This window comes from Pleurodeles waltl, chromosome 3_1 (genome assembly GCF_031143425.1).
Source record: "Pleurodeles waltl isolate 20211129_DDA chromosome 3_1, aPleWal1.hap1.20221129, whole genome shotgun sequence".
In the NCBI taxonomy this organism is placed as follows: domain Eukaryota; kingdom Metazoa; phylum Chordata; class Amphibia; order Caudata; family Salamandridae; genus Pleurodeles; species Pleurodeles waltl.
The window spans coordinates 406,371,730-406,384,053 of record NC_090440.1 but is presented as its reverse complement, the minus strand read 5'-3'; the positions used below and the strand labels follow the sequence as shown (position 1 = coordinate 406,384,053).

Genomic DNA, 12,324 nt, shown 5'->3' with positions numbered 1-12,324 from the left:
CATCAAGGCTGGTGGGCCGCCAGTCGGCCCGCCAGTCTTATAATGAGGCTCTAAGTCTACTATAACTTCCACTCAGCCCATCAATTCAGTGTGACACCTACTAAACACAAATATGCACATGCAGACACACATACAGTCACTCCCCCATGTGCACAAATATTCACACCTACAAATACAACTAACAATCTGCAATAATCCCACTTTCAAAGAAAGGTAAAGCAAACTTTTAACTTACATTTACAAGTAAAAAAACAACTGCTGCATAAAAAGGCAAATAAGCAAGTAAAGTATGTCAAAAAGGGTGTAAAAAAGCTTCTGTCCATCATAACTACAAATAACTTATGCATATCTCTGTTACGATAAGGGATTGGGCAGCAAGCGTTTGGCACCATTTGTTGTCTGAAAGGTTTTAGAAATGCCAACTCCCAACATTCTGTAAATGCAGTGATATTATTATTATTATTATTATTATTATTATTATTATTATTATTATTCTGTAAGTTGATACAAGTAATGCCACTGTGTTGCCAGTCATTGCATCTAAGAGACTTGAGCACCCCGTCTCCACACCCTGATCTAGTAGTACTTTCAGTGGTTATGTCAGTAGACTTACTAGGCAGTGACCGTTGATGCAGATGCCTTTGGGATCTTCTTGGCAACGTGTTCCATCCAGAACTCGCCCAAAGTTATAGTAGAAATGGTGTCCATCAGCCAGACAGCTCAGCTCACAGTTACTGCTTCCTGAGTGGATGCATAAAGAGATTGTTAATGTATTTGTCTGTTTCTTTGTCGGTCTACTGGTTCTGCTGGGCTTCTCTATAGTTGATACACAGACTATGGTGTTCACTGCTCTGAGAATATCACCAACATATTTCTCAACCCCATGATTCCCTATAACAAGCCTATATCTTTCCAAGTGGTTATTTAATCTCTTTCTATAGCATTATTGCTATACCACACATGACACATTTGCAAAAGTGTTGAACCCTCGGCCTCTCCATGTATTATGAACAAGATGGTAGCAAACAGTTTCCTTTTCATGGAAAAATTGCTTGTATGCCAACTCGTATGCCAGCTCGATAAATAAAACAATATCTACCACTGTGGCTGAAATGAGGCCTTAGAAAAGGAGACATTTAAATGCAAGGGGTGGGCACATAGTACTGTGGAGCATCTTTCACATCCAACTCAAGCAGGAGAGGAAAACATTCAAGAAACATGCAAGGTTTAATGGTAGACTTAAGGTAAAAAATGGCAGACTCATTAAATTTACACTGCAGAATATAGTTACATTGCTCCATAACTATTGTAATTATAACTATAACAGGGTGTAGAGCAAAGGCTGTGACTTTCTCATCAACATTCAAGAGGGTTTTAACACTTCTGGGTGTCTTGCAATATACTTATAGAGTATGGGAGGGGGTACTTTATTCCCTATATACTTACCATATGTCAGTCAGTCATTGGGACCGGACTCCTCTATCATTAGATTGTGAGGAATATGAATAATCTAAGCTGTTTCCTTGTAAACCTCAAGGAAATGTTTCATTTTTCCTGATATTCCCGGTTGCCCGTGCCTGATTCTTTATTATGGCACTGTGTTTCACGTGTTAATGTCATTTTTTTTTTTACTTCTATGCTATTTTAAACGTTTGACATGACCTGCACTTTTACTTATGTACACCGCAATATAATTTTCTAAATATATTGTAATGCACTAAGAAAATAAATCATCGGCTAATTTGGTGTTTTACAGCAGAACGTTGATAGAGGAATAGCATGGCAGACGTAGGTGTATAGGATGAGAAAAGGCTTTCTTTTTGAAGCTCAGTTCTTTAAATGGACCTTGGAAATGAGGTGGCAGTAAAATGTGAGCACCGATCCATTGCAAAGCAGACTCAAAATGGCGTTGATGGAGTGATATCACGTTCAGCCTCATAATGTTTGATGAGTGACGCATTGGCGTGGCCTCGAGATGCCCTAAGGGCACTTTCGGGATCAGAAACCTCATTGTTTCTTTCACATGCATGAAAATCTATTCAAAAAGGTGAAAAGAAGCAACGTAAGTCTTCAGCCTTCTAAAATTTAGACGTGTACTGCAAGGTTAACTTGAAAGCTTGACACAATGGAAAAATGAATTAAAAGATCACGCTTAACAACATCTTTCAATAGTGCTTCAATACATCGACTAGCCGGCGCTTCAAGACCATAACTGATGTTTCAGGCAGTGATTATATCTAATATATAACAATTTGAATGACGACAAAACGCAATATCACGTTTTCACTCATATAGATGACAATACATTAAGAATTCCATTCACATGTCGCCAAAAAACATGGCTCTCAAAGATTAGCAGACGGGGAGCTGGCGCGGCTTTTTAGTACTGTATGGTAAGGGCCAAAGCGCTGAGTGGTTCAGGCCCCAGTCCTGATGCCAACATTGCGAGTGGCTGTCTCATACAGAGTGCAGGGGGCTTAAGCACTTCGGCTAAATCTCATACTGTATTGCCTTTAGGTTCACCGAATTCTAAAGAAACGGAGCAGTGTGTTTTGGCTGATGCCTCAATTCTCGAAAGGTTAAGAGTTTCAGAGCCTCTCAGATCATTGCATGCTACTGGCATTATTTCAAGAAGCTGCAGAAACTGTGGCACGTGGGACTTGTGCGTCTCAAGGGCAGCAGGAGTTGCAACAGTAATAACATGATCAATAATGCGGCAGGTAAGCCTTTTCGAAACCAGTAACTCCAAGTGTATTAATTAAAAGGCGGTCAAAGTCTTTCATAGGTTGCATTGTAAATGAAAAAATGTCCTTTTGGTTTGGTGGCTTACAAGTATTCTTAAACAGGTGTAAGTCGAGACTTCTTTTCAAGGATGTCTCCCTGTCCCTCCGCTTCGTGTAAAAATATCTAAGAATTCGTCTGGCTGCTCTGCCCACTGTTTTACACCCAGAATTAAAAAAGTATAAGTAACCAAGATTCACCTCACTCATCTACTGACTTCCTTGTTTTTTTGTTGTGGAATTTAGGGCCATATGTACAAACACTTTTTCCCATAGACACAGAATGGGTAAAAACCTTTGCTACATCTGGCCCTTAGTTACTTCCACAATTTTAGGCATGGCGCTACCTAGACTTTGAAAAAAGTGGAATTCCTTCCAAATCTTAGTGAATGATTTCTACCATTAGCCCAAAAGAAATCCAACTGAATCTCTGCCATTACACATAATGCACTTACCATGGGAGTAAATGTACTACCAGTGATTTGTCAGTAAGAACAGTTTTTATCACCAGACATTCTTCTTCTGCAAATGGGTTATATTTTAATACTAATGGTAAACACCAATGTCACCTGTGGGGACTTTTCTTTAATTGCGCCCATCAGTTCACATGTCAGGGGTTTCCTGTCTTCCACACAACACAAAAAATCATTTTGGTGAGTTCCTTAATGAGCATCCTAAAATTATAAAATGACACGCTCGAAGTGGAGTGCCAGTGATATTGAGTCGCACCAGTAATGGGTCCCTGAAATCCCGTCTAGCCCCAAGCTATTAGGAGCAGCTTTGAAGCCATTTGGCCAAATTTAATATGCAGTGTAATATATTATTAATTTGTATTTCCAATTCACACTGGATTCTAATCTTTGTAGGAAACCTCCAACCCCCCACCCCTCCAGGTGCTTAATTGAGAACATTCATCTTTCTGTCCCTGAAAGAAACCTGGAAATCACTTACTAAGATATTCTGATAACCCGTCATTGCAACCTAACCTTTGAGGTCTTGAATATGAGTGGACCTGTGTAGGGGTCAGACATGTCTACTTCTCAGAGTTAACTGCACTCAGTAATTACCAGGTGTGATAAAGTCTGTACCCGTTGTCAAATTTCAGTAGGTCAAACTTGCTGCTATTTAAAAGGTGAAAAGAGTAAGGCGTTTACTGTGACATGGATTTTGGTGCATTAAGCACCAAAATGAGCATCCTTTTCCTAAAAACATAGAATAAGTGTAATTTATTGGATCATAAAATTTCAGCAGGTGCAATAAGTATACAACCTTCGCTCCATAGCAATCAAAATCAGGACCCAAATAGGGTAAGACTTTCTTTTCCAATGCCCTCACCGATGGAACACACTACCAATCGAACTATAACAATCAGAGTCCCTACAAATTTTCAATAGTGCTCAAATGGCTATAATTTTTTAGGCTTTCATTTGTGTACTCAAAAGCGCCAGGGGTAGGGCGTGCAGTCAGTTTTAGTTTATTAAAATCTGCCAAAGTTTTAAAGAAAAGAACATTGTCAAACAGTACGTAGACCATAATCAGTTCTTGGTGGGTACAAATATATAGTCAGAAGCTTGTTGTTTGGTTAATGAAAATCACGCTAAAATAAAAAAACTTTGAACAATAAAACCAAGTAAGTAAAAAAGATGTGACTTCAGGCTTTGATACAAACTCTAAAACATTTGAGTTACCAGGTCCAGCCCGATCCGCAATAACTGTTTAGATTGTGTAGGGACTGGATGGGTGGTTTAATAGCTGATGATGGTGGAACAAAACACAACTTTACAAACATATCATACAGCGAAGACAGTGATAGAACATGAGTGTGTGGAGTGTATATTTATAACCATTCTTGTGAGATGAGATATTCCTTGGGGGCAATCTTAAATGAGTTTAGCCTTGAGATTGAGTGCAACTAATTGGGAAAGGTAGTGTGGCTGTCACACACAATGCTGTAGTGTAAAGTATGTATATAAAGTCAGAGAATGAGGGGCGTGACATATGTGTACATGAGAGTGATTCCAAATTATGGGTGCAGTACCTGAGAGAGTTCTACACCGGATGCATTTCTTCTTGATACTTGGGAATGCAAGAGGGTCTTTTACTTTTGAATCTTACTTTTCTTTGTCCTCCAGAGTCGCATAGCTTTTAGGTGAAGTATCTACAAGTTGTAAGATGTATCACTCTATAGGTAAGGCATGCAGATTTTATGGATCAAATCTGTTTATTATTTTAAAAGTGTAAACATACAAAATACAACACATCTCAAGACAATAGATAAAGTATATCGCTCCAGCAAAGACCCCAACCCCATCGACAGAGGTTCCTCTCATTAACCCCAGGATCGCTCCAAAGGGGCCCATCTGCCAACCCCCATTCTATGATCCAAAGAGTAGGCTGTCAGCGTCCAATAGACTGTCAGGTTGCGAGTCCCAAAAATACGAACCACCCAAACATATAAGTAAAACATACTAACAATGCTTCCCCTCCAGAGTCCAAGTCATCTCACTAACTCTCCACTCTTCTACCCCTTCCCCCATCCAACTCGAGCCCTCCTAAGTCTCTCCTCGCAGCGCTCTTACCCAAGTTCAAGTCAATCGCAAGACTCTCAGATAGGCCGGGCATGTCAACTCAGTAAATTCTGAGGATAGGATCTGAAGGAACGGCTTCCATACCACACTCAAATCCCCCTTTCGCTGCTGGGAGGCCAGAGTGAGTTTCTCCATAGCAAGGATAAACCACAGCTTCTGGAGCCATGCCACCCGCGTCGGGACCCTGTCCGTACCCCAGAGAGCTAGAATCTGCTGCAATGCAGCATTAAGCGCCAGGGCCATCTGCCTCCCCTTTAACGATCTCAAAGGAAAAGTAAGAACCTTGGGATCTCAGTGTGAAACGCTGTATCTATATCATCTAGTATGCTTCCCCAGTAACGGTGCAACTTGGGACAGTGCAAGAGCAAGTGCACCAGGGTGCCTACTGCTCCGCATCCCCTCCAACACGGGTCCAACTTAGTAGGATTCCATGCGTGGATACGCTCTGGAGTGTAATACCAGTAGGAGGCCACTTTATATGCTGTCTCCGTTCCTGCTGCATTATAGGCTGTGTGGTGTGTTCTATAGAATATACTGTCCCACTCCTCATCTGTAAGTTCCCTCTCCCACCTCAGCTGTCCCCTAGACTTGGGCGGACGCTTCTCCCCCTGTAGGAGTCGATAAAGTTCCGAAATGACACCCTTATCGTCCCTCTTTAGCAACAACCATTTCTCAAATGGTGTAAGGGGCCTATCTATTAATGCTCTATTAGCCGGCAGGAGGGCCCAGTGCCGGATCTGATAATACATCAGCCTATCTGCCTCCAGCAAGCCATACATCTCCTAAATCTGATTAAAGGACAGAACCTCCTGTTCATCAAAGAGGCTTCCCACTCTCTTACAGCCCCCTCGTACCAGCGTCGCAAGCCCCCTAAATTGAGTCCAGGCTCAAAGTCAGGATTCGCACCTATGGGAGTCATCGGGGAGGGAAACGACGTCAGCCCCGCGCGACAGGCCACGGCGTCCCATATTCGCATTGTTGCTCCCGTGACCGGAGAAGGATAAAGTCCTCCTGCCCTGTGCCGACGTCGGAGCCAAGGCTCCTTCCAAATATGGGAACCCGCTACCGCTTGGTCCATAAAGCACCAATGTTTCTCCGTGAGCGGGCGACTCCACTCTAAAAGAAAGCGCAGCTGCGTTGCCTGGAAATATCGCAAGAAACACGGAATCGCCAGCCCCCTCCACTCTTAGGACGATATAAAACCTGCCGCGGGAGACACGCAGGTTGACCCACCCAAATAAACCTCAGAACTGCCGATTGAAGAGTGGCGATCGTCCGAGGGGGCGGGGTCAGTGAAAGCACCTGAAACACATATAGTATGCGCGGTAAGATAGTCATCTTGACCGCCGCCACCCTGCCTAGCCAAGACAGCTTGTGTCTCCCCCACAGCCCCAGGTCTCGCTGTATCTCGCGAACCAACTTCGTATAATTCAGGCTCGCTGTCTTCGCAGCAGACGTCGCCAGCTCGATCCCCAAATAGGAGAGACGCAAAGACGACCACTAGAAGGGGTATCTAGCTCTCAGTTCTTGTTCATGCTCCGGATTTACTGACAGACTAAGGATCTGGGATTTCTGCATGTTCACCTTAAATCCCGAAACCTGGCTAAACTCAGCTAGTATCTCCATAAGCGCGGGCAACGAGGTCCTGGGCTCCGCAATTGTAAGGATCACATCATCTGCATAGAGGGTAATGAGATGGTGGTCCCACCGAATTTCACACCGGAAACCAAAGTACTGTCCCGCAGACACTGCGCAAGAGGCTCCATATATAGTGCAAACAAAAGGGGAGAGAGCAGGCATCCCTGTCTAGTCCCACGCCCAACCGGGAACGGCAGGGAGAGCACGCCATTAACTCGAACCGCAGCCCTAGGGGACCGATAGGCACATCGGATCCAGGACCTACACCCAGGGCCCAGACCAAAACGCTCCAGCACCTGAAAGAGGTATGGCTAATGAACCCTGTCAAACGCCTTTTCGGCGTCTATAGATAAGAAGAGCGCTTCCCTATGAGATCGATCTATTTTATCTAACAAATGCAGAAGCCACTTCGTGTTGTCGCCACATTGTCGGTTTGGGATAAAAACAGACTGATCCGGATCGATAAGACCCGGCATATAAGGATTGAGGCGACACGCAAGAATCCCGGTGAACAGCTTGGCATCAATATTCAGGAGCAAAATCGGCCTATATGAAGAGCACTCTTCTGGGTCTTTGCCCGGCTTATGTATAACAGCAATGGTAGCGTCCAACATACTAGGCGTCAGGGCACCCGCCGTCTGGAAGGAATTAAAAAGCCGCACAAGGAGCGGGGCGAGCTCCACGCAGAAGGCCTTACAAAACAATGCCGTGAACCCGTCAGGACCAGGGGACTTCCCAACCTTTAGACGTGAGATTGCTGATATAACCTCCTCTGCTCTTATCAGATGGTCCAACAGGGATGCCTCCCTCTCCCCAAGAGGGGTGACTGCTATGTTCTCTAGATAGGAATCCAGGCCCGCATCGTCCCGCCCATCCGCCGCATACAACCCCCGGTAGAACTCCGCAAAAGCTTCTGCGATCTGGTCGCTCGTGTGTGCCTCCCCTCCAGAAGGGGAACGGATTAGTTTTATCGCCGACGCCGCTCGTTGCGCTCGTAGCCGATGCGCCAAGAGCTTTCCGCATCTGTTGCTCCCAATATAGTATTTGTGCTTAAGTCGCACTACCACATACTCCGCCCTATCCCAATCCAGTCGTTTCAACTGCTGCCTCACTTTCTCTAATTCTCGCCAAATTCTAGGTGCGCCGGTGGATTTATGGGAGCGCTCCAGTACAGCCACTCTCTGCTCCAACTTCTCCCTTATCTCCCTCCTTGCCTTATTGTCTCTTGCAGACAGTGCCATTACCTCGCCCCGTATCACAGCTTTTAGAGCCTCCCACACAGTCTCCAAAGACGTGCTGCCATCGTCATTGAAGCTAATGTAGTCTAAGATCGCGTGCCGGAACCACTCCACCAATGTCCCACTCTGGAGCAAGGAATCCCTAAAGCGCCAATTCGGGGTACCCACCCGGCCCATGTCCATGGCAAGCTCTACAGTAACCGGGGCATGATCGGTCAAGGCCCTAGGCTCAATCGTGGCCTCCCTGACTCGGGGCATAAACTCGTGTGAAGCCAGGAAAAGATCAAGCCGTGCATAAGTCCTGGACGCTGCCAAGAAGAAGGAGTAATCTCGGAGCGTAGGATGTAACTTCCTCCATACATCCTCCAATCCACATTCAGCCAGCCACTGATGTCCCGCCTCAGAAATCGCCCCCGCCTGCCCAAAGCGTTGGCCCGAGCGGTCAAGCTCATTGTCCAGACCAGATTAAAATCTCCACCTACTAAAATGGCACAGTCCGGAGAGCTGAGGGTCGGGGAAACCACCTGTCTCAGGAAGGCCTCCTGCTGGGTATTCGGGGCATAGAGAGAGGCAACAGTGAAGAAGAGCGGCCCAAGTCTTACTCTAATAGCCAGAAACCTGCCTTGCACCTTGTATACCTTCCCAACTATTTCCCCAGGAAAGGTTTGTGAAAGCAATATTGCCACCCCAGCATGCTTCGTGGCTGCCGAAGACCAGAGTTGTCTAGGGAACCACCGCGAGCGCATGCAAAATGTGTCCTTGTGCAGCAGGTGTGTCTCCTATAATAAACAGATATGACTCCCGGATTTCTCTACCCTCGACAATATCGCCAGCCGCTTGGTCGGGCTGTTAAGCCCACAGACATTCAAACTTAAGCATTTAACTGTCATACATCTCAGGGAACAAAATTGCTGAGGGGGGAAGGAGATCCACGGAGCGGCCAAGGCCCAGAGCAGCACCTCAGCCACTCCAGGTCGCACGGCCCCATCGCTGTAACCCATAAGCGCCAGACTCGCAGGGAAGCATACCAACATATAACCATAACGCACAACAGGTGCTCAAAACAAAGAAGTCCTCTCACACACATCACGAAGAGGAAAAAGTCACAGCAGGGCTGTAGAACCACACAGATTAATTCACCAAGTCTATTGACTCCGCCGCCCAGGCCTCGTTATAAGGGCCCAAGTCCCGCAACAAGCGACCCACAGCCGACCAGTAGCTCCTCGCCTCCCATCGCCTAGGTACTCGTCCCAGCTGCCACACTGCTCACTGCCGATTGACGCTCCGAGATCTGTCCCCGACACAGTAGGGCGCCGCTGTTTCCTCCGTCTCTCCTTCCTCCGCCAATGCGGGGCGAGTCCCATCGGCTGGCCCCAGCTTCAGGTCTGGGCCCTGGGTGTCTCCTTCCAGGCCCAGTATCCTGGTCGCCTCTGTCAAAGATTTCACCTGGCGGAGCTGCTCCTCCCAGCGGAAGACAAGGCGAAACTGGTGGCCCCACGAGTACGACACAGCATGTGCTCGTAAGTGCTCCGTGATCGGTTTAAACTCACGCCGCCGCTGCAAAGTCTGGATCGAAAGGTCCTGGTATAATTGGAGCTGATTTCCTCTAAAGTGGACCCACGGGAGGTTGCGTGTTTGCTGCAAGATGCTTTCCTTCAGCGCAAAGTTGTGGACACACGCCAAGATGTCTGGCGGACGATCCCCGGCTCCACCAGAATGGCCCACACGATGGACTCTGTCCAGGACGATCTCCCGAGATTCCTCCGGGTCGAGGACAGACCAGAACAACGCCAGCACAAAATCTCCAATGTCCTCCTTCTCAGCCTCGATCGGTACCCCTCTAATGCGGATATTATGCCTGTGCGACGATTCTCCAGGTCCTCCACCGCCCTTTGAAGGGAGTCCTGCTGCTCCCGCAAGCGGATAACCTCCTGCTGCAGGTCCGCCACCTCCTCACCACGGGCCGTTTCCCCATCTTCAACCTGCGTCACCCGCTCACTTAGGGTGGTAAGCTCAACCCGTAACTCCTTAACCTCCTGAGATATGTCTTTGCGGAGTTCCTGCAAGTCACTGCGAAGAGTTACAAACAGGGAGGTAAGGAAACCCTTTGTAATAGGGGACGCTTCGTCCTCTGCTGCCTCTCCCCTTGCCTCAGGGGCCTTCGCGGACGGCAGCTCCTCAGGAACCCCTCCTGGGACTGGACGTCCCCCAGTAAGCGTATCTCTTACCGACCGGTCCCGCTTGGTCTTGGAAGTCGCCATCACCTCTGCCGTCTAACTGTGGAGACACTGGAACTTCAGCTGGGCCTCTGCGCGCCGCTACCGGGGGTCGTGTTCTTCTGGCCACACACTCCTGCCAGTGGCCGTCGGCCTTTCACGCTGGAAGATGCCCCACGGGCTTCGTCACAAAGCAGTCCCTCTCAGCTTTATATAAGACCACCGCGGGCCGATCGCACCGCCGACCAGTGGCCCAGTCCCACTGCGTGCCCGCAAACTCCTCCAGCACAGTGCCCCGCAGCGCAGGTGCAACTCCGCCTGCTCACCGTCATCTCCGCCCGCTCTCCGTCATCGCTAGGGCTCCTCTCCAGTAGGCCCAACCAGGAGTGTACCACTGCTCTCCATTCCAGCAGCCGGCACAGCGCCGGGCCCTCGCCGCAAGCTTGTCTCACTGGAGGGCCACGGCCCTCATCAAGTGTGCCGCCACGCTCCTTCACCCGGCCAGCGGGCCGCCGGGCCCCAGCCACGGCAGGGATTGCGGCCCTCCTCTCTCGTTGGCCGTGGCGCCGGCCCAGGACGCACCACTTCCCGCACGCGATGGTCCAGCCGCGGGTGTCTTCAATTCCTTTGGATACCTCTGGGTCCCGCCACGTCAGGCACCCCAGCCGGGCCCCGCGGGCCCACCAGCTCGGGAGTCTCGAGGCAGTTTTAGAGGCCTGGGCGGCAGAGCTCGGACTAACGCATCCGCTCACGCCACCATCTTGGCCACGCCCCCCGGCATGCAGATTTTAAGATGTGTCTGTCACCGGCAGGTACCCCCATCCGAGGAAAGCAAGTGCAGGGATGATATGTAATTTTTTTTATAGTGAACAAAACTCTTGTGGCAGCATGAAGAACAGCTTACAGGGCAGCTATCTACCTTTGGGAAGGCCTATAAGAAAGGCCAAGTCATAGTCCTTATGGGTGATAAGAAAAGCTTCAACTGCATCCTTGAGGTCTTTGGCAAAGAGCATACTCTGTAGATGTTTCCTCTTCTGATACTGAAATCTTGTTGATTTAGTTATTGGAGTGGGTTGAGAATATCAAAGACAGAACATTGAAGGGTCATAAAATTGTTTTCAGAACATTGAGGGGCACAATATCGAAAGTTAAGTTAGTACAGATTTTGTATACCTAACTTCACATACATGTACCATGGTATATCTTCAAGGTAAGAAGATGTGGAGTTCAGAATAGTTGGTCCATACCTCTCTCTGTGCACTTACCTCTTTCATAATTTGTCCCTTGATAGTCTGTCTTCAGTATTCCCTACCACAACCTTAACCATGATCTGAATATGTTCCTTGAGGCCAGGGTTGGAGCCACGGGGGGCATTTTTAGGGCCGGGACAGCCCATATTAATCTTTGCCCCCCTACAAATGAAGGAGGCAGTTGGCACAGTATTTATGGAAAACTCAGTTTCAATCAGTTTAACAAACTGAATTGACATTTGAATGCCTTTGGGGTAATTGAAAAAAAACGTGCTGGGGTTCAAAAGGTGAATTAGCAAATAAAATGCATTTTTTAACCTGTTACATTCACAGCATGTTCAATCGGAGGTTAAATGTCAGGCTATATCTTCTGACAAATTGCTAGTTACTCTTTTCACCTGGAGATGTTTTCATTTTTCTTTGACTGCAAATTGAGAGGATTTTGGAAGTGATTTATGTCACAATCTTGCTGGTGTATAGGCAGGACCAGTAGAATTATGTGGCTACGAAGCATAAATTATAATTACATGGCAAAGTTGAATATATTATGTGGCAAGCAAAGACACAAATGATCCAGCTTAATGCAGCACATTTTTTTATGGTATTAATTCATT

At 47.3% G+C, this 12,324-nt stretch overlaps 1 protein-coding gene across 1 annotated transcript in view; it reads right to left on the bottom strand.

The window, feature by feature from the left end:
* Positions 1–12,324, bottom strand: part of ADAMTSL5 (ADAMTS like 5) — a 270,500-nt gene that overhangs the window by 151,686 nt on the left and 106,490 nt on the right. The window contains exon 6 of the mRNA XM_069222636.1: positions 614–741. Within this exon, the coding sequence (XP_069078737.1) occupies positions 614–741 (128 nt within the window). The remainder of the gene's footprint in view (positions 1–613; positions 742–12,324) is intronic.